Genomic DNA, 22,958 nt, shown 5'->3' with positions numbered 1-22,958 from the left:
TTTGGAGATCCCTAGTCAAGGCCCTGATGGATTTTGATGTTAAGAAATTCCTTCCTTGGGTTTTCCAAAGTGGGTTCCAATGAATTGGCAATTGTCAGTGACACTGAAACGAACACATTCTTAACATTTATGATTCTGCCTTAATAACAAATAATCAATTACTGATTTACAATTAGTCCTCAACTTACAATAATTTCTTCAGTGACCATTTAAAGTTATGATAACACTGAAAAAAATGATTTATGATTTGTTTCACACAAATACAATACAATACAATAGTAGAGTTGGAAGGGACCTTGGAGGTCTTCTAGTCCAACCCCCTGCCTAGGCAGGAAACCCTATACCGTTTCAGACAAATAGCTATCCAACATCTTCTTAAAGACTTCCAGTGCTGGGGCATTCACAACTTCTGGAGGCAAGCTGTTCCCCAACACAATTGTAATTGCTTAGTTAGAGAGTGCTGACTCATGCATGATGCAATCTAAGCTATGATTGGTATAAAGGGGGTGTTTCCCTTTTTCACCTCCTTGTTTCCTTCTGTGTGTTCCATAGTGTTGCAGAAAATAACAGGACTTAGACGTCTCGGGATTCAGGAAAAGTTTATTGGCAGCCAGGTTCAGAAAGGCTAGTCAAGATAGCCATATGAATTTCTGAACAAATGTTCTGAAGGAAAACACGTATCTTTATACCTTGTCAAAGAGCAATACAATAATACAATAATACAATACAATAGCAGAGTTGGAAGGGACCTTGGAGGTCTTCTAGTCCAACCTCCTGCCTAGGCAGGAAACCCTATACTGTTTCTGACAAATGGCTATCCAACATCTTCTTAAAGTCTTCCCGTGTTGGGGCATTCACAACTTCTGGAGGCAACTTCTGTTCCACTGATTAATTGTTATAACTGTCAGGAAATTTCTCCTCAGTTCTAAGTTGCTTCTCTCCTTGATTAGTTTCCACCCATTGCTTCTTGTTCTACCCTCAGGTGCCTTGGAAAATACCTTGACTCCCTCTTCTTTGTGGCAACCCCTGAGATATTGGAACACTGTTATCATGTCTCCTCTAGTCCTTCTTTCTCTTAAGCTAGACATACCCAGGTCCTGCAACCGTTCTTCATATGTTTTAGTCTCCAGTCCCCTAATTATCTTTGTTGCTCTTCTCTGCACTCTTTCTAGAGTCTCCACATCTTTTTTTACATAGTGGCGACCAGAACTGAATGCAGTATTCCAAGTGTGGCCTTACCAAGGCCTTATAAAGTGGTATTAACACTTCACGTGATCTTGATTCTATCCCTCTGTTGATGCAGCCTAGGACTGTGTTGGCTTTTTTGGCAGCTGCTGCACACTGCTGGCTCATATTTAAATGGTTTTCCACTAGGACTCCAAGATCCCTTTCACAGTTACTACTACTGAGCAAGGTACCACCTATACTGTACCTGTGCATTCCATTTTTGTTGCCTAAATGTAGAACCTTACTCTTTTCACCATTGAATTTCATTTTATTAGATAGTGCCCAATGTTCAAGTTTGTCAAGATCCTTCTGTATCTTAAGCCTATCTTCTGGAGTGTTGGCTATTCCTGCCAGCTTGGTGTCATCTGCAAATTTGATGAGTTCCCCATTTATTCCCTCGTCCAAATCATTGATGAAGATGTTGAAAAGTACTGGGCCTAAAACAGAGCCTTGGGGTACTCCACTGCATACTTCCCTTGTTGCAGCATCCCTTTGTCATGTGATCAAAATTCAGACACTTTTCAACTGGCCTGTATTTTTGATGGTTGGAGCATTCCAGGATCATCTGATCGCCATTTGAAACTTTCCGGCAAGCAAAGTCAATGGGGGAAACCGATTCACTTAACAGCCATGTTACTAACTGAACAACTGTGGCAAAACAAGTTGTATAATGGAACAAACCTGTCTTGCTTAGCCATGGAAATTTTGGGCTTGTGGTCATAAGTCAAGGGCCACCTGTATTTTCTAAAGCTGGTTCCCTTAATTGTCCAATTTACCAACCCAAAAGAGTCTATATCTGAAATGTATAAGCTAAACTTTTAACTACTGTATAAGTTAGGGCATTAATAAAAATCAAGCACAATAAATATTGTATCTCAGATTAGAAATCAGTTAAACACAACTAATGTTAGTTGGTGCAGACACAGTGCTATCCTTCCAGTTATCACTTTTGACAAAACTCTCGAGACTTGCTTCAATAGTTCATTCTCTCCCATCACTTTGTCCCATTGAAGTGCTCACTATTTTTCTTTGTTATGCCATGACTTCTTCACATGGCTGTAGTAGATCCGCTAGTTGATCCTTCCAACGTTAGGGAAATATGAGTAGTTAAACACCGCCAGGTCTGGACTCCCCACCTACATTATAATGTTTCTTCTTGAAATATTTCAGCATCTTCTCTGTACTCTAAGCCAGCTTTCCGCACTCTTATGTTGTCTGAATGTCTTATCCCAAAGGTGTTTTTATCAAAAGGCAACTGGACTTTGTTTTTCCTTGACATTTTGCTTCTCATTCAAGAAGAAACAGAACTGAAGAAACTTCTTGGATGAGAAGGGAAATTTCTTCAGGGGAAAAAAAAGTCCAGTTGCCTTTTGATAAAAGCGCCTTTGGGACAAATGCAACCTGGATGAGTGAGAAACTCCATAGACATTTGGATGTGTTACTTTCCAAATCCCTACTTACCTTTGCTGTTCGCACTGTCAAAAGTTGATTACTTGTTCTATGTTATGTACACTAAGAGTGTAACCACTGGAGACACATTCCTTGTATCTCCAATTGTTGCAGCAGGTTGAGGCTTGCGCCACAATGCTCAATAAAAACGGGACGTGAGACCACGAAGGTGCAAGAGAAACAGGTTTATTGATGCATCGAGTTCACACACACTGGCATCTGAACTGTCCTGGCTTTGTTCAGGACAGGAGTTTTATACCCTCCTAGAGCGGGGGCGTTCACACAGCTATTTGTTCGTCAGTAAAGAGTATACATTTCATATTTGTTCATAGTCGAAACATACATTTTACAGAAAGTTGCATTTTGTAAGGTTACAGTAAAGTTAAAGGAAAGGGAGTGAAAAAGTTATATATCAGCAGCCAGACATGCCATCAACTATTCATATGTTTTTTCCAGCGCATTGTATCTTACACAGACATTGGTTTCCTGTGTCCTTCCATAGAAGCTGATTGCAACATATTCCAGTAAAATTTATAACAATTTTGAAGAAGAAAGAGATCAGAGTTTAATCAAGGTGCTTATTAAGGACATATTACTGATTTAAAGTATAGAGTCTGGGGGCTCCTATACCCAGGTGATATGGTGAGATTTTGGCCGTTCTCTCCCGGCTGCCTCACAATCACACTTGGCCAATGAGAGCATTCCATTTCCTTCCCATTCCCATTCCTATTTCTATATTCTATTCCATTTCTATTCTTATTATTTCCAATCTTATTCTACTCTACTCTAGCACAAAGATCTAATATCCAAAACTTAATACCTAGTTGTACAAGAGAATTCTTTTTTTTTAATTAAAAGAGTTTTGTACAAACAATTTTCCCCCTTTTCACACCCCCCGCCATACAATATAAATCTCATACAAATGCTATACCCCCCCAACCCCCCCACAAAAATTTCACTTTCAGATATTATACCAAATACTTTGCCCCCTCCTCTCCCCCCATCTTAAAATAGATTACTCGTAACCCCTCTCCTCCCAACAAACACAATATAAATTTCTCTTAGATTAATAATAACACATTGATCCCATTTTCTAGGCTAATTTAACATCTATAACTCTTAGTATAAATTTCTCCTAGCATAACAATGTTTCATTAATCCCATCTTCTAATTTATTCTTACATATATATTACCCCACCCTCCACCCTAACCCTTCCCCACCTCCCACACAAACCCACCCCCCTGACTTCCGCTGTATACCACTCTAACAATTCCAAACATCCCATATACTATTTACTCTGATCATCTATCGGTCTAAACATTCTTACCTAAAGGCTACATAATAAGTCCTAGTCTGGTATTTATTCTGTATATAATCAATCCATTTTGCCCATTCCTGTGTGTAATCCTCCTGTTTCTGAGCTTTTAAGAAAGCTGAAATTTTTGCCATTTCAGCGAACCCCGCCACCTTCTGAATCCATTGGTCAATTGTCGGTAAAAAATCTTTTTTCCAATGTTGCGCAATCAACAACCTAGCTGCTGTGACCATATACAAGGCCAATTTTGTTTCCCCTTTGGTAAAATCCTTATCTATACCCAATAAAAACATTTGCGGAGTGAATTGTATTCTTTTCTTAAATACATTCTGCATAACCCACCATATTTTTATCCAAAAAGCTTTCACCTTGTTACAAGTCCACCATACATGAAAAAAGGTAGCATCTAGACACCCGCATTTCCAACATTTTGGTTGAACATTTGGGTACATGCATGATAATTTTTTAGGATCTAAATACCATCTGTAAAACATTTTATAAAAATTCTCCCTTAAATTCTGTGACTGTGTAAATTTAACATTCTGAACCCATATTTTTTCCCACGTTTCCAACATAACCACTTCACCAAAATTCTGAGCCCATTTAATCATACAATCCTTAACCAATTCACTTTCTGAGTCTCTTTCTAACAGTACATTATATATTCTTTTAACTTGTTTTGGACCAGTCTCTTTTATCTGCTTAATCAGTTCCACTTCTTTATCCATAAAACCGACCCTGCGATCTTCTTCCCATCTCTTCTGTAGCTGTATGTAATGTAACCAATTTAAAGTAATTCCTTCTTCCAACAGCTGTTCCAAAGCTTTTAACTTCCATTCGCCCCCATCAGCAATAAGCACATCTTTATATAAACAACCCTCGAGTGACTTAATATTCATAATCCCCATGGTGTCTGCAAGATCCAACCAAAGCGGTATTTTATAATCCCAATTGGGCCGGTGCTTCTTCCATATTCTCATCAAGGCACTTCGGAGAACATGGTTGTTAAACACTTTATCCACCCTGTCTTCATAAAAAAGATATGCATGCCATCCCAGAACAAGATCATGGCCTTCTATATTCAGCAATTCCATTTTTGTTTTCCCAAACCAATCTGCTACATGCGTTAATACCGCAGCTTCATAATATAATCGAAGGTTTGGGAGTCTGAGGCCGCCTCTTTCACGTGTATCTTGCATGATCTTCATCTTTACTCTCGGTTTTTTCTCCTTCCAAACAAATTTATTTAATGTTATTTGCCAATCTAACAAGATTTTATCTGACTTAAGCACCGGAATCATCTGGAATAGAAAGATGAATCTAGGTAGAATGTTCATTTTAATTGCTGAGATCCTTCCAAGCAAAGACAATTGTAACTTTTTCCACGCTTCAAGATCTTTCTGTATCTTTTGCCACAACACTTCATAGTTATTTGAGAAAAGTTTTGTATTTGATTCTGAAATTTGTATTCCTAAATATTTAACTTTAGAAACTATTTCAAAACCTGCTAAACTTACAAGTCTCTTTCTTTGAGTCTCTGTCATGTTTTTAACCATCATTTTCGTTTTGTTTTGATTTAGTCTAAACCCAGACACCATGCCAAATTCTATTATGGTATTTTTCATCTGGATTATTGATTTCAAAGGGTGTGAAAGGGTAACAACCAGATCATCGGCGAATGCTCTAGTTCTGTATTCCTTTTGCCTGATAGCTATGCCATCTAAGGATTTTGAGTCCCGAATTGCGTTCAACAAGACTTCCAAAGTTAAAATAAATAACAATGGGGATAATGGGCAACCTTGTCTTGTGCCTTTTTGTATCTCGAAAGTTGTTGACAATTTCCATTAATAATAAGTTGTGCATTTTGTTGCTGATAAATTGCTCCAATCGCCTGCCGCAATCGTGGTCCCATATCCATCTTTTCCAAAGTCTTGGTTAGAAAGTTCCAATTCACTCGATCGAAGGCCTTCTCTGCATCCAAGAAAACCAGCACTGCAGAGATCTGCTTATTCTTATCAAGATAGTCAATTAAATCTATCTATGAGTTGCCTTACATTCTCCTTCATATGTCTGCCTTCAATAAATCCTGCTTGATCATGATGAATAATCTCTTGAATAACCGGCATCAATCTCTTGGCTAGTACCTTAGCAAATATTTTATAATCTGTGTTCAGAAGAGATATCGGCCTGTAATCCTCTGGTTTCTTAGGGCCCTCTTTATCTTTAGGTATCAATGAGATAAAAGCCGCTTTCCATGAAGGAGGTATTTTACCTCCTTGTTGTATATTACAAAATAGTTGTGTAAGATATTCAATCATTTCCATTTGTAAAGTTTTATAATACATTGCAGTCAAACCATCAGTCCCTGGAGCCTTAGCTAATTTAAGTTGATTTATAACTAAAGTGATCTCATCAGCGGTTATAAGACGTTCCAAATTTGCCTTTTGAAGCACAGAAATTTTGGCAACCCTTTTTCCTTCCATAAAATCATCTATTAACTTATTCTGTATATTATCCTGTACATATAGCTTAGTATAATAGTCCACAAATGATTTTTTAATCAACTCTTGTTGATATACCATCTTCCCTCGAAACTCAATTTTATCAATAATTCTGTCATTCATATTCCTTCTCAAAGTATATGCTAACCATCTACCAGGTTTATTAGCGTTGGCAAAGGTGTTATGTTTAGCAAATTGTAAATTAGTTGCTGTTTGTTCTGCTATAAGCATCTGAAATTGATCTTTCAACAGCTTTAGCGCCATCTGGAGCGCCTGGTCATTCGGGTTTGTTATAAGCAGCTGTTCCTTGCGTTTTATTTCATCTTCCAATTCCATTCTCCTTTTCTGTCTAATTTGTTTATGTTTAAAGTTCATATGTATCAGGACCCCACGCATAATGGATCAAGATGTTTCTGCTGCTTCGGAAGACCTTGCCATACTCCATGCATTTCTACAGATTCTCCTGGGAGACTTCTGTGGGCATGAATCAAATTTTGAGAATCAACATGAACCAATTCACATCATTTTTTCCTGCTGTGAGTCCTCTTATGGCTATTAAGGTCACTCCAACTTCTGAATTTCTTTCCACACTCCACACACTGATACGGCTTCTCCCCCGTGTGGATTCTTTTATGGACCGTAAGATTCCTGCCATCTCTGAAACTCTTTCCACAGTCGATGCATTTAAACGGTTTCTCTCCTGTGTGGATCCTATTGTGGGAGGTAAGGTGGACACTGTCATTAAAACATTTTCCACACTCCAGGCATTTGTAGGATTTCTTCCCTGAGTGAAGCCTTCTATGGCTCCTGAGTGAATTATTCTGTCTAAAGCTTTTTCCGCACTCATAACATGTATACGGTTTCTCCCCAGTGTGGATCCTCTTGTGGCTACTAAGGTAATCAATTTTTCTGAAACTCATGCCACACTCCGTGCACTTATAGGGTTTCTCCCCCGTGTGAATCCTTTTATGGTTCTTCAGTTCTCTAGAATCACTGAAGCATTTTCCACACTCCTGGCACTGATATGGTTTCTCCCCAGTGTGGGTTCTGCTATGTAGGATATACTCATTTTTTGTAGTGAAGCTCTTTCCACATGTGCGGCATTCATATGGTTTCTCTCCAGTGTGGAGCCTTTTGTGAACAGAGAGAGTCCCCAGTCGAGTGAAGCATTTGCCACATTCGGTGCAATTATAAGGCTTTTCACGCGTGTGGGTCCTTTTATGAGCAATAAGATTCTTTTGATTAGCGAAGCACTTCCCACACTCGGTGCATTCATACGGTTTCTCTCCACTGTGGATTCTCCTATGGGAACTTAAGTGGCTGGATTTACGGAAGCTCTTTCCACACTCCAGGCATTTGTATGGTTTCTCCCCTGTGTGGGTCCGTTTGTGGGCATGCAAGCAATCAGAACGGGCAAAACACCTTCCACACTGCAGGCATTGAAAGGGCTTCTCCCCTGTGTGGATTCTGTGGTGGGCAGTAAGATGACCAGCTAAACGGAAGCTCTTTCCACACTCCATGCATTGAAATGGTTTTTCTCCCGTGTGGATCCTCCCGTGTGACTTAAGATGACCTTTTTGACTGAAATTCTTTCCACAGTGCAGGCATTTGTAAGGTTTCTCCCCTTTATGCATCCTATTATGTTTAGTTAATGTATCAAGTCTATTGAAGCTTTTTCCACACTCCAAGCATTCATAGGGTTTCTCCCCTGTGTGAATCCTCTTATGGGTAGTAAGTGTACCTGGGGCACTGAAGCATTTTCCACACTCTGTGCAGTTATATGGCTTCACTCCAGTGTGGACCCACTTATGTAAATTGAAATTGCCTTTTTGTACGAAGCTCTTTCCGCACACTGTGCAATGATATGGCTTTTCCCCTGTATGGATCCTGTTGTGGCAAGCGAGGTCACTTGCAGAGCGGAAGCTCTTCCCACATTCCAGGCATTTACATGAATTATTCCCAGTGGGGCTTTTTTTCCGGAAATTATGTTTCTTGCTCTGAGTAAACCTTGTTCTGTTCTCCCTGCATTGATGCAACTTCTCCTCTCTGTGGAGGCTTTGATGGGAAGTAAGGGAGGTGCTGCTTTTGAAGTGTTTTCCCCTATTAATCCTTTGATGCTGCCTCCTCTCTTCATGGACCCTCTTATGTGAAATGAGATGATTTTTCTGCCTGAAGGTCCTTCCACAATCCAGACATTTGTGTGGATCCTCTGCTTTGTGAATCTTTTTATGCAATGCAAGAGAAAGGCTTGTACTGAAGCTTTCTGCACACTCCGTACATTTGTACATTTCCCCTCCTTCTTGTATTCTTTCATGTAAAGGAGGAGGATGGGTCCTTGTGGAGGGTTGCCTGCTTTCGTCTTGTTTCTCTCCAGCAGAGCTTTTACAACAGTCACATAATCCAGATTCATCTCGAAGTGTTTTCCCACACTTTGAACACACTTCTTTTTCTTGGCAATCATCTGTGTCCAATAAGACATTGGTATCTGCACATGGGAAACCAGAGCAATTCTCCAGCTCAACCGTTAACAGGTTTTCCTCAGAACATTGCTTTCCATCCATCTTTTCTGCAACTTCCTTTTTGTCTTTTGGCAAAGGTGCTGCTGCCTCTTGGCCAGAATCCTCCATCTCCCATCCGTCACCTGCTTGCAACAGGAAAAAAAAAAAGGTTAACACAAATTTAGGTGCAAAAGAGATCAAACACCATTGATATATATCAAACTTGCTCCAAACTCCCATTTGTTCAAAATATTGTGCTATGCTTGGTATTAACTTGATATAAGATTTGACCTTTGCGGCTTGCTTTTCCTCATTGTTACAGAATGAAAACCTGAACATTTTGGATGAGATCATTTAAAATTGGAGGGGAGGGGGAGGTCCTCAGCTCTAGAACCAATTGGTTTAATTTCAATTTGAGAAAGTAGACATGTTGAGGGATTTGGGCCTGGAACTGTATTTCAATCTCTTCTCCATTAAGAGGTTTTTGCATGAACAAAACTGGTTCTAACTGAGCTGTTCATTCATCTTTATCCCAAAGGCGCTTTTTCTTAAGACAACTGGAATTTGTTTCCCTTCTCATCCAAGAAGCTTCTTCAGTTCTGATTGAACAATGGAGGATGGAAGAATTGATATTCCTTGCAGTCATCTGGTCATAAGCATGCTTCCCGACCAGATGACTGCAATGAGTATAAATCCTTCTGATAAAACTTTGGACCCTTTGGGGCTCTTCAGTGTCATCATAATAGAACAAAAAGCAACCAGATGAAAGCAACTTCTAAAAAGCTCTCTAGAAAGTGGGACAGGCAGGATCAGAAATTGGCTAGGATGGGAAACTTCATGGAGACAGTGTGGAGGTTTAAGGCCACTTTATCAGAGTAAGTATGAGTAGAAATGTAGAGCAGGATACTCTCATCTACTCCATACATCGAACAAACTAGCATTTTATTTGAGAAACAAATCGGCTGTTCACGTCCACCACCCTTTCAGTCCAGGGAAAGAGACTCTTTCAGGGAATTGTGCAGTAGGTATCCAAATGCAGTCAGAGATGCTGACACAAACTGTATAAATTTGTGTGTTTGTGTGTCCAATCATACTTGGCCAATAAAGAAATCTATTCTATTTTATTCTATTCATTTATACACACACACTACATACACACATATACATATATACATACACTGTAAATATATATTTACAGTAAAATTAAAATATTTTACATCAATATTTATAGTAAACAAGATAATCAGGTTAATAGGAACACCATGAGGTAAATTTACACAGCACAAAGAGAAAGAAAAGTGGGAAAGACAGAAACTCCCCTTTAACATTCACAGTAACCAATCACAGCATAGATTGCCTCATGCAGGGGACAGCTCTCTCTCTCTCTCTCTCTCTCTCTCTCTCTCTCTCTCTCTCTCTCTGTGTGTGTGTGTGTGTGTGTGTGTGTGTGTGTGTTGTATTTGTGCTGATAAAGAAAGACATGTTGCTCATGTCCCCCACGCTTTCAGTCCAGAGGAAAGAGAATCTGTCTGGGAATTGCGCAGCAGGTGTCCTAAAAGGTCAGAGATGCTGACACAAGCTTGTGTTTTTATGTAAATTAATATAACAGTAAACATTTACAGTAAACAAGAAAGTCAGGCTAACAGGAGCATGATGAGATAAACAAACACCACAAGTTCATCATGAGGTAAAATTTCAGAGCCCACAGTGGAAAAAAGGCGGAAAACCAGGACATTCCCCCTTTACACTCACATTAACCAATCCCAGCATCGATTGCCTCATGCAGGAGACAGCTCTCTCCAACCAATCAGCTGCAATTGAATGATCTGACTCCTTGTACAACACTGTTCCGGCTACTAAATTTCAATATCTTAACAGAATCCCTTACCTAAGGAGGCCATGTTCCTTGCGTTTTCCAGCATGACCTCTTGGTACAAGGCTTTTTGCTCCGAATTCAGCAGGGCCCACTCCTCCACGGAGAAAAACACAGCTACATCCTCAAGCGATACCAAATCCTGACACAGGGAGAGGGGAAAAAATTAAATGTATTCCATGAGCATTCTTAACAATGAACATTTCAATAAATTACTTGAAAGTCCTCTTCTTGATGAACATATTCCATCTGTAGAGTTTCCAAGTTGGGCAAATTTGCATCTTCCCTGGAGGACCTTTCCAAAAACATAAAGTGGAAAGAGCCTCTGGCTAGAGATACATCTAGGTCCGTGATGGCGAACCTATGGCACATATGCCACAGGTGGCACACAGAGCCATTTGTTAGGGCAAATGAGGCGTTGCCCTGTCAGGTCTTCTCTTTTGGCCGTTTTTCGCCCTCCGGAGGGGGTTCCTGAACAACGACACAGTTGATGATTATTTCACAACGGCAGCTAAAACAATCCTTGCGATCCCCTAGCTAGAGATAAATCTAGGTCTGTGATGGCGAACCTATGGCATACGTGCTACAGGTGGCACGCAGAGCCATTTGTTAGGGCACATGAGTTGTTGTCCTGTCAGCTCCAGCGCGCAAGCTGGCCAGCTGACTTTGGTCTTCTTTTTCGGCCGTTTTTCGCCCTCTGGAGCCTTCAGGGAAGCCTTCTGAAACCTCCGGAGGGCTTCCAGGGTGGGGAGGCTGTTTTTGCCCTCCCCAGGCTCCTAGAAAGCCTCTGGAGCCTGTGGAGTGTGAAAAAAGAGGTCCATCATGCGCCAAAAGCGGGTGAGAGGGCAGTGTTCACACATACATGCGTGCGGGGTGGTCATGCACATTGCATTATGGGCATGGGCATGCCTGCGTACAACCACCCCCTGCACTTCCCCCCCCCTGCTTTTGGCACGTGATGGGGAAAAGGTTAGCCATCACTGATCTAGATAATGTGTTATTGGCTTGGCCGATTCTGCAACCCCATATTCCTTTGCTTTCCACTGATGGGCTGGTGCTTGGATGTGTTGGCCCAATCCAACATTGAGTTGCAATGAGCCAATGAATTATACCAAATCAAGGAAGGTGGGGTTCAACATTTCATTTCTGGGCAAGAGTAAAGCTTGGGCTTTACATTTTACTTTGGGCGTTCTTGTGTTAGTAGCACTTCATAAAACCTTAGTAAGGCCACACTTGGAATACTGGATCCAGTTTTGGACCACATTACAAAAAAGATGCGGAGATTTTGGAAAAAGTGCAGAGAAGGACAACTAAGATGATTAATGGCCTGGAGAGTGAAACGTACGAAGAACGGTTGCAGGAACTGGATGGAACTGGAATTGGGTAGGGCCAGTCTAGAGAAAAGAAGGACTAGGGTTGACGTGATAGTAGTATTCCACCTCATTTTTTGTTGTCCCCTTCTTCTTTTGCCTTCAATGGATAGAACTAAAAAAGGAGAAAAGCAACCTGGAATTAAGGAGAAACTTCCTAGCAGTGAGGTCAGACAATTGTCTGAAATGCTACACGATCTCCTGCTTGAACAGGGGGTTGGACTGGAAGACCTCTAAGGTCCCTTCCAGTTTTATTCAGATTGATTCATTGATTGACCCATTTTATTGTTTCAGCAAAGCTTTCATGACTTTCCATAATTTTCAATCTTGAATACAACATCTTGAATATCCAATATTTGTTTGTTGCTTTCCCTTTGAGAGTGCCACTGATAACAAAAGTAAGATTTTATGTCTGTCAAGTTTTGTGTCCTTTGGCATTTTGACTGGAATGATATGGAACGTTGGTCTTATTGGGAAGCTGCCAATGAATTACATTCATAATGAGGCAGCAGGTAAATAGCCAGTATTCCTGAAGGGTAGGAGAGCCCCCAGACTCCCCTATAATGGAAGAACAATCAAGGCAGCATATTAATTGACCTTTTAGCTTGCTTAATATATGTTACAAATCCTACTGGAACATAAGTTGCAAAAGGCTTGAAGACTTGGGCACAGGAAACAGATGGTGTTTCTGTAAGATATGAAACTGCCATTTTAGCGTATTAATAAACCTTGGCATTAAAAGGTTGCTCATGCTAACTTTTTCACTTCTCTTTCTGTAACTTTGCTGTAACTTTCCAAATATATTTGTAGGACATAAGTGTGAAATGTAAGTATTGCTTATGATGAGTAAGGCAGATCGACGCCCCTGACTGGGTGGCCGTCTCAGGGGTGTGGGCAAACAGCCCATAAGAAAGGGGAAAGGTTTACTCAAAACTTAGAAGCTGGAAAAGTATAAAAGTACTGTCTTGGGCATAACCAAGACAGTTCAGAATTGTGTATGAACATGCTGGACTCGATGCATCAATAAACCTGTTTTCTCTAGCACCTTGTGGTCTCACGTCCCATCTTTGGCGAACTGAGGTAAAAGACCCCAGTCCGCCGCAACAATACAACATGTTTCTGTACAAGATGTCAAGCTCAAGCATAGGAGACAAGGAAGAAGCCCCCCCAAAGAGTGCAGGAATCCTACACTCAGGAGTCCCTGAGTCACAACACTGAGTTGATAATTTTTCACAATGGCAGCTAAACAATCCTTGCTATCCCCTGGCTTAAAACACATCACCATGAGACGGCCTCAGGAAAGCAGTCCTCCAAAGGATTTAGCAGTAGTTTTGTGACTGTTTGAAGCCACAACGGCACTGAAAAAAGTTCCTTGTGGCTGTTTTTCACGCTTACGACCGTTGCAGCATCCCCCCCGAGACCTAAATTCAACCGCTTGGCCACTGAATCATACTTATGATGGTTGCAGTGTCCCGGGGCCATGGGAATCCCTTTTTGATACCTTCTGACAAGCAAAGCTAACGGGGGAATCCAGTTTTGCATAGCAACTGCATTACTAACTTAACAACTGTGGTGATTCATTTAACAACTGCGGCAAGAAAAGTCATAAAATGAAGCAAAACCCGCTTAACAAATCTCGCTTTTAGCAACAGACATTTTGCGCTCAATTGTGCTCATTTGATGAGATTATCTAGGAGTAGGAGTCCCAGGCCAATCATTCAAATAATGCAAATCACACTGAAGGAATAAACGGAGTGAAGTACCAATAACTGTCGAGGGCTCAAGTGTGTCTTGCACAAACCTGGTATAAAAGATAGACAGCAGTCATTTTTGCATGAAATAGTAGGGCACATATAGGTGGTAGCAATGACAGCGTGCAGGGTTCCATTTAGTTTTAGAGGAGCAAAATGGAGGGAGGTCACACTAAATATTTGCCACGTTTACCCTCGGAAAGCTGTTTCGTTCTACTTTTCCCTATTTTTGAATACTGCATGCAACTTTCCTGTATTTTCTGGTTGTATTCCGATGAGGGGAGACTCAGATATAACTGTATATGGTCATCCCACAATTGCTACAACCACCACCTAATGCACAGCCTCCCTGCACTCCCCCCACTTTTGGCACACGATCCAAAAAAAGTTAGCTATCACTGGTATATGTTCATCCCACTATTGCTACAACTACCAACTAATGGGGACCAGAAGGTTTTGCACATAATTGTACATTTTAGAATTTGCTCAGCTTTTGCTACTCTTTCCCATTTTACTGAAGGTCTGCACAGTTTAAACTAATATCCCATAAGAAGTATGGGGAACAAGGGGATTAACTGAATTTCAAAAAGTAGAGAAGGGAACAAGGGGATCAGCCATATTGGACTTAATTTTCACTAACAGAGAGGAAATGATAGAAGGTGTTGAAGCCATAGGAACCCTGGGGGCAAGTGACCATGCAATATTGGAATTCAACATTATGCAAACACAAGTAGTAGAACAAAGTCAAACTAGAGTCTTGGACTTTAAGAAAGCTAATTTCAATAAACTTAGAGAGAGCTTGGGAAAAATTCCATGGATGAGAATCCTCAAGGGGAAAACAACTCAAGAAGCTTGGGAAATTTTGAAAAATGAGATTACAAAAGCCCAGTCTAGAACAATACCAATGAAGAGAACAGTTCCCAAAAGAAACCAGCATGGCTGCATAAAGAACTATCTGACAAACTGAAAGACAAAAAAGGTAAGTATAAAAAGTGGAAGGAGAGGGAATAACTAAGGCAGAATATCAGCAAATAGCCCAAGCCTGTAAAGATGAAGTGAGGAAAGCTAAGACTCACAATGATGAAAGACTTGCCACAAAAGTGAAAATTAACAAAAAAGCTTCTTCCAACATGTTAAAAACAAGAAAAAAGTTAAGGAAACAATTGGTCCATTGCTAGGAGAAAGTGGCAAGAAGGTGACAAGCAACAGGGAGAAAGCAGAACTATTTAACTCATGTTTTGCATCTGTCTTTACACAAAGGGATAAAACAGTCCAACCTATCAAAAGCAGCACCACAAAAATCAGATTAGGAACACAAATTGAAATAGGGAAGAAAATGGTAAGTGAGCACCTGTCTACCCTAGACGAGTTCAAATCACCAGGACCGGATGGATTACACCCCAGGGTTCTGAAGGAACTGGCAGACGAGATCTCTGAACCACTGAATTATATCTTTCAGAGATCCTGGAACACCAGGGAACTACCAGAGGACTGGAAAACAGCTGATGTGGTTCCCATCTTCAAAAAAGGGAAAAATAGATCCAGGAAACCACAGACCTATCAGCCTGACCTCAATACCAGGAAAGATTCTGGAAAAAATAATCAAGCAACGAATTTGCGAACACCTAGAAGCAAACAAAGTAATAGCCAAAAGCCAACATGGATTTGTCAAAAACAGATCATGCCAGACTAATCTTATTGCATTCTTTGATAACATGACAAAATGAGTGGACCAGAGGAATGGCGTCGATATAGTTTACTTGGACTTCAGTAAGGCTTTTGATAAGGTAGACCATAACCTACTACTAGATAAAGTAGAAGAATGTGGGTTTCACCACCAAATGGATTCGTAACTGGCTGACCAACCGCACTCAACGTGTAGTTCTCAATGGAACTGCATCTACATGGAGGGAAGTATGCAGTGGAGTACCCCAAGGCTCTGTTTTAGGCCCAGTACTCTTCAACATCTTTATCAATGATTTGGATGAGGGAATAAATGGGGAACTCATCAAATTTGCAGATGACAACAAGCTGGCAGGAATAGCCAACACTCCAGAAGATAGGCTTAAGATACAGAAGGATCTTGACAAACTTGAACACTGGGCACTATCTAATAAAATGAAATCCAATAGTGACAAGAGTAAGGTTCTACATTTAGGCAACAAAAAGGAAATGCACAGGTACAGTATAGATGATACCTTGCTCAATAGTAGTAACTGTGAGAGGGATCTTGGAGTCCTAGTGGACAACCATTTAAATAGGAGCCAGCCGTGTGCAGCAGCTGCCAAAAAAGCCAACACAGTTCTAGGCTGCATAAACAGAAGGATAGAATCAAGATCACATGAAGTGTTAATACCACTTTATAAGGCCTTGGTAAGGCCACACTTGGAATACTGCATTCAGTTCTGGTCGCCACGATGTAAAAAAGATGTGGAGACTCTGGAAAGAGTGCAGAGAAGAGCAACAAAGATGATTAGGGGACTGGAGACTAAAACATATGAAGAACGGTTGCAGGAACTAGGTATGTCTAGCTTAAGAGAAAGAAGGACTAGGGGAGACATGATAGCAGTGTTCCAATATCTCATGGGTTGCCACAAAGAAGAGGGAGTCAAACTATTCTCCAAGGCACCTGAGGGTAGAACAAGAAGCAATGGGTGGAAACTAATCAAGGAGAGAAGCAACTTAGAACTGAGGAGAAATTTCCTGACAGTTATAACAATTAATCAGTGGAACAGCTTGCCTCCAGAAGTTGTGAATGCCCCAACACTGGAAGTCTTTAAGAAGATGTTGGATAGCCATCTGTCTGAAATGGTATAGGGTTTCCTGCCTAGGCAGGGGGTTGGACTAGAAGACCTCCAAGGTCCCTTCCAACTCTACTATTGTATTGTATTGTATTATTGTATTGTAACTGAGCTCTCTGGATGTGCTTTTTAACCCGATAATATAACAATGACAGAGTTGGAAGGGACCTTGGAGGTGGTATATAAGGTCTCCTAGCTCAGTGGTGGGCAACCTTTTTTTTTCAACTGAGCCAAATCTCGCCAAAACCACGATTGAAATTTATTTTGAGAATCACATTTTTAAAACCGAAAATACATAGGATGGTACACTGTTTTTAGTTTCAATAAACTCTGGCATTTGAAGCACGCAAGTCTTAAAGCTGTCAAGTTACAAGATCCTTGCATCCCTAACCCTTTAGGAAAAAAACCCCAAGGGGTCTTCAAACCTGACAGCTTTAAGACTTGGGGACTTCAACTCCCAGAATTCCTCCTCCAGTCATGTTGGCTCAGGAACTCTGGCATTGAAGCATGCAAGTCTTAAAGCTGTCAAGTTGCAAGACCCTTGCACCCCTAACCCTTTAGAAAAAAAAAACCAGGGTCTTCAAACCTGACAGCTTGAAGACTTGTGGACTTCAACTCCCAGAATTCCTCCTCCAGTCATGTTGGCTCAGGAACTCTGGCATTGAAGCATGCAAGTCTTAAAGCTGTCAAGTTGCAAGACCCTTGCACCCCTAACCCTTTAGAAAAAAAAACCAGGGTCTTCAAACCTGACAGCTTGAAGACCTGTGGACTTCAACTCCCAGAATTCTGAGAATTGAAGTCCACCAAGGGCATCAATCATATTAGCCCAGGGATCTGCAAAATTGGCTCTTAAGACTGGTGGACTTCAACTCCCAGAATTCTGAGAATTGAAGTCCACCAGTCTTAAAACAGCCAACTTTGCAGACCTCTGTGTTAGCCCAAAGCCTGGCGTTGGGCGGGCCTTGCTCCCCCATTGGTGGAGCCCCAAGAAGCAAGGAGGGAGAAAAAGAGACAGAGGCCAAGGAGCTTCTCCCCCCCCCCCGGCGAAAATCTTATCAGGGAGCCGGTGGGCAGTAGCAAATTAGCTGATCAACGCGGCGTGATCGGCTAATTTGCTACTGTCCGCCCGGCTCCCCGGTTAGATTTTTGCTGGGAGGGGGCGGGGGGAAGCTCCTTAGCCTCCGTTTCTTTTTCTGCCTCCTCGCTTCTCGTTCCCGCCCGACTTCAGGACCCTCCCTAATCATTGTGGGTCGAAAAGAAAAAAGGGAAAGGGGTGCTTGTTTTGAAGTGCCCGAGAGGAGGGAGGGGAGCGGGCGCCCGGCACACAGAAGAGCTGCTTTAAAGTGTGTAAAGAGCCGCATGTGGCTCGCGAGCTGCAGCTTGCCGACCACTGTCCTAGCCCAAGCAGGAGACCTTATATTCCATTCCAGACAAATGACTGTCCAGTCTCTTCTTAAAGGCCTCCAGTGATGGAGCACCCAAAACTTCTGAAGGGAAGCCATTCTACTGGTTAACTGTTCTCACTATTACAAAGAAAACGCAAACACTTAATTCTAGGTTGCTTCTCTCCTTGGTTAACGTCCATCCATAGTTTCTTGTCTTGCCTTCTGTTATTGGAGGCTTCTTCAATAGATCAGACTGGCACTTTAAGGGAGGGGAGATGCCTCCTACCTGAGTTGGAAGCTGAACCGCTGTTAATCCTCTGCTACAAAGAACTGAAGTTCCAGGAGATGAAGACAAGGCCATGAGAGTATCTAGGAGTGAGGGGAAAAAACAGCAAAGGAATAAATTGCTATCAAACACCCAAACTGTATTGGTGAAGCTACAGTGCAGAAGGGCAATTCTACCTATATTTAAGCTAACTAGGGAATCAGTTTATTTGAGTACTTTGCAGCCACAGCAACAATACATAGAAGCTGCTAACATTGGGTGAGAGGAAAACTGAAAGGTGTGGAAGGACCAGGGACTGGATTCAGAGGCAGATGATCTCAGCCCTGAATTTATGCATTGAAGCACCACAGAGGTGGATTCTGGATGCCTCAAGTAGATCCCATCCCATCTCCCAGGGAGCTGAATACTAGGTCTGGCCTGGCACCAACAAAGAGGAAGTGAGCCCCACTTCCCTTAATTTGGCATGATTCATTGGCTCATTGAATTGGGTAAAATTAACTCAATGTTGGACTGGGCCAACACAATCCAATGTCACTATAAAAAAGGACAATTGTTTTTCACACTTATGACCATTGCAGCATCCCCTTGGTCGAAATGTTGCAGCAGCTCTTGGCCTTTTATCAATTTTAAGAACCTGAAATGAGACTGAGGCAGCAGGAAGAGACCGAACCTATATTAGCCAGTCGACCTTTGGGGTTAGGAGCCCCTAGACTCCATAGGATATTAATAGGAAAAGCAAGTCAGCATATTAAATTGGCTTATAATCTCTCTTTCTTAACAGTTGTTACAAATATTACTGGAATAAGTGTTGCAGGAAGTTTCAAGGGAGGGGTACAGGAAACCGATGTTGTTTGTGTAGGATAGAAATTGCCAGAAAGCATATTAATAAGATGGTATTCAGAACTGCTGATTTATACCTTTTTCACTTCCTTTTCTGTAAGTTTCTAAAATGTATTTTTGAATCTTGCTAAATATGAAATGTACACTCCTCTTTTGCTGATGAAGTAATACCTGTGTAAACGCCCCCACCCTAGGTGGGTATAAAACCCCTGTCCTGAACAAAGCCAGGGCAGTTCAGATGTTAGTGTGTGAACACGCTGAACTCAGATGCATCAATAAACCTGTTTTCTCTTGCACCTTCGTGGTCTCTCGTCCAGTCTTTGGCGTGCATTGAGGCGCAGGCCCCAATCCGCCACAACAAGACCACAAAGGTGCAAGAGATACAGGTTTATTGATGCATCGAGTTCAGAGTGTTAACACCCCAAGATCTGAACTCCCTGGGCTCCGCCCAGGGCATTAGTTTTATACCGTGCTTCAAACTGAGCTTTCTCAAGGCGTTTTCCATACAAGAGACAAACGTGACATTTCGAAAAGGAGAAGTTCATTTTGGGAATGTTACAAACCGAGAAGCACAAAGGAAAAATACAAAAAGAGAACTTCCTATAATGTCTTAAGCTATCGGCAATTTCACCTCGGTTCTGTCTTATGCCCTGTGCCCCTCCTTTACAGCGTCTTGCCACACTGTTCCAATAATGATCTTTGCAACATACTGAAGGACTAAAATGAGACTTAATAAAAGTACATATTAAGTATATATTAATGTTCAAAAGCTAGTACGGATTTAAAGCCTGGGGCTCATATACCCAGGTGATATTTTGGTTCATCTTCTCCCATCTGCCTCAACATGATCAATGTTTGGATACTTGGCAGCAACTGGCTCATATTTATGACACTTGCAGTGTCAATCCAACTTGGAAAGAGATTTGGAGGCCTGCCTTTGCAAACGCAATTCAATAATCCTTTGTTTGTACACCACAGTTGTCTGTCGAATTAGTGAGCATAAATTTTGGATGTTTTAAAATCTCACACACTGATTCATTGTTCTCACTGTCAGGAAATTTCTCCTCAATTCTACGTTGCTTTTCTCCTTGATTGGTCCCTCTTCCCTCTGGCAATCTCTCAACTACTGAAATACTGTTATTGTTGCGGCAAACTGGGGCGATGAACCTCAGTCGGCCATAGATGGGACGTGAGACCACAAGGTGCAAGAGAAAACAGGTTTATTGATGCATCAGAGTTCAGAGAGTTAACACAGCAAAGTCTGAACTGCCCTGACTAGGCCCAGGACAGGGGTTTTATACCCACCTGGATTCAGGGGTTTACAGAGGCGTGTTCTTCTAAGGAAAAGGAGGTACGAGGGGAGTATACATCGGATTTATCATTATTGCACATTTTACAGTAATATGTTGGAAATGTATTTTGGAAAGATACAGAAAGAGAAGTGAAAAAGTTAGCATCAGCAACCTCTTAATGCCAAGGTTTATTAATACGCTAAATGGCAGTTTCATATCTTACCCCATCTGTTTCCTACTGTACCCAACTCGTGAAGCATGTTGCAACTTATGTTTCAGCACGATTTGTAATACCTCTTAAGCAAGCTACAGAAGTCCTTTTAATATGTAGACTTAATTATGCCTTTTATATCGAGGAGTCTGGGGGCTCCTATACCCATCAGGTAAGGGGGCTATTTACCTGCTGCCTCATTATCATTCACTCCTAGTCTTTTCATTAAACTAGCCATGCCCAGTTCCTGCAACCGTTCTTTATATTTTAGCCTCTACTCCCTTAATCATCTTTTGTTGCTCTTCTCTGCCCTCTTGAGCATCAGAACCCTGACCCACATAATGTCCACACCCCCCATCAGATACTCAGAAAAGAAACAAAAACTAGTTTCACGTGTGGGATTTGCCCTTTGGAATAGCCTACTACAGCAATGTTTCTCAACCATAAGCAGCTTTAACATACGTGGACTTCAACTCTCAGAATTCCCCAGCCAGTTATCCTATGCTGGCTGGAGAATTCTGGGAGCTGAAGTCCACATAGCTTAAAAGTTGCCAAGGTTGAGACATGCTGGTCTATAGGAAAAGGGTGACACCTGTTTAAATGGACACAAGACTTTAAAAAAACAGTTAAATTAAACAATGAAAAGGAATTCAGGAATGAAATGAACTCCTGGCAAAGTCAATCCCGAGGGTTAAAGGGCATCAGAAGGAGCCTTTACCTGGTGCTCTCTCCAGAGGTGGCTCGTCCTGAGCAACTCCCCGAAACAGCAGCTCCTGGGAGGGATCGCCCCCTTTCCCTCCAGCCGGGTTAGCATCCATTGAAGCCCAAGCCTTCTGGATCTGAAGCAGCACCAGAGAGAGAGAAAAGAAGTCACGGGAAACGATCGGGAAGGGCCGGCGGAATAGTCTCCCCCAAGGAGAAGGTGGGGACTGCAGGAGCGATCTTAAAAGCTCCCCAAGAAGCGGCACTGAAGGCTCACCTTGTCAGGGGAAAAACACCCTGTTGGAAATCTGAGATCAATGGACCGTGGCTGATTCCCTTCCGCATATCTTTTGAGATGATGAGAAAAGAAATAAAAGCCTTTAAAAATATTTTCTAATTAATAAACAAACTTTAATACGAAAATAATAAAAGTAAATGAAACAGAAAATAACTAATGGTTACATTTTGATAATGAAAGCTACGTCTGCCGAACAAAGAAGAAAGAAGTTTTGGAATGTGTAACGCGTGCGCAATAAATCACTTTCAGATAACATTTTGTTTTATGACCTGCGCAATAAAGCTTTCTTAGTTTAACTCTTGAGTGTCAGTTTAGGCAGTTCAGGCCTAGCAAACTTTTTAACATCGTGACACACCTGTCCAAGCCTTTCCCCAGGTGGGAAGAAGGGAGATTCTTACCTGGCGCTCAAAAGGAAAGAGGCGGCTCTGTTCCTCGCCCGGACTTCGCTTCCCAAGAGATGCGCGCAGGGAAAGATCCGCGATCTGCTTTCCTCGCAGCCCCGCCGGCCACGCTGCCTTCCTTCCCGGCCACGCACTTGGATTTCCCCTTCTCGGAACGACCCCAGCCGTTGCAGAGCCCAAGCAGGAAACGCTTACAGTTCCTCCTCTCCCCGTCCAGCTCCTCCCATTCTCTAAACGGGGCAGAGCATCGCCGACTTGGTGGTCCCCCTGTCTGCGCCATACCTTGTGCCACGGGGGTGGTGGTATGGAATGGGTCCCGGGTGGGATGATCGCCTGGGCAGGGAGTCCAGGGCTGCTTCTCCCGAGGCAGTCAGAGAGACGGGAGGAGAGGGACGGGACGAAGCCTGGGGAACCGGAAGAGGGGAGGGAGAGGGATGCGGAGCAGCAAAGTTAGAAGGGAATCGTCTAACAGAATAACAGAGTTGGGGGGACCTTGGAGGTCTAGTCCAACCCCGAGGCAGTCAGAGAAACAGGGGAGAGACGGAGGGGAGGAAACCCAGGGATGGGAATTTGGTCATGTAAATCATGTGGTTTATCCGGCAACGGTCATGGGAAAAACGTTCAAAAGTCCCTTTTTTTCAGTGGCATTGTAATTTCAAACGCTTACAGTTCCTCCACTCCCCGTCCAGCTCCTCCCATTCTCTAAACGGGGCAGAGCATCGCCGACTTGGTGGTCCCCCTGTCTGCGCCATACCTT

The 22,958-nt window shown here is 42.1% G+C and overlaps 1 protein-coding gene and 1 long non-coding RNA gene across 4 annotated transcripts in view; one reads left to right on the top strand and one right to left on the bottom strand.

Annotated features, from left to right (window-relative positions):
• The window catches only part of LOC309385259, a 156,610-nt gene that overhangs the window by 5,831 nt on the left and 127,821 nt on the right, over nucleotides 1-22,958 (top strand). The window lies entirely within an intron of this gene.
• LOC309385256 (uncharacterized protein) lies at nucleotides 7,015-22,457 on the bottom strand (the record flags this gene model as incomplete). Of its 3 annotated transcripts, XM_081939497.1 has the most annotated exons (6): nucleotides 22,199-22,457; nucleotides 21,780-21,849; nucleotides 21,519-21,639; nucleotides 18,458-18,540; nucleotides 10,880-11,006; nucleotides 7,015-9,137 (listed from the first exon to the last, which is right to left on the bottom strand). In XM_081939497.1, the coding sequence occupies exons 3-6, from the start codon at nucleotides 21,616-21,618 to the stop codon at nucleotides 7,015-7,017; spliced, it is 2,433 nt and encodes an 810-aa protein (XP_081795623.1). In that variant the 5' UTR covers nucleotides 21,619-21,639; nucleotides 21,780-21,849; nucleotides 22,199-22,457. The 3 variants fall into 3 exon arrangements, with proteins under 3 accessions (XP_081795623.1, XP_081795621.1, XP_081795622.1); XM_081939495.1 differs by lacking the exon at nucleotides 18,458-18,540; XM_081939496.1 differs by lacking the exon at nucleotides 18,458-18,540 and having other exon boundaries at nucleotides 7,015-9,134; nucleotides 22,199-22,455.

Source organism: Natrix helvetica (assembly GCF_964273705.1).
Source record: "Natrix helvetica genome assembly, chromosome: 1".
NCBI classification, from domain to species: domain Eukaryota; kingdom Metazoa; phylum Chordata; class Lepidosauria; order Squamata; family Natricidae; genus Natrix; species Natrix helvetica.
The sequence above is the reverse complement of the archived record's forward strand: the minus strand, read 5'-3'. Positions and strand labels throughout refer to the sequence as shown.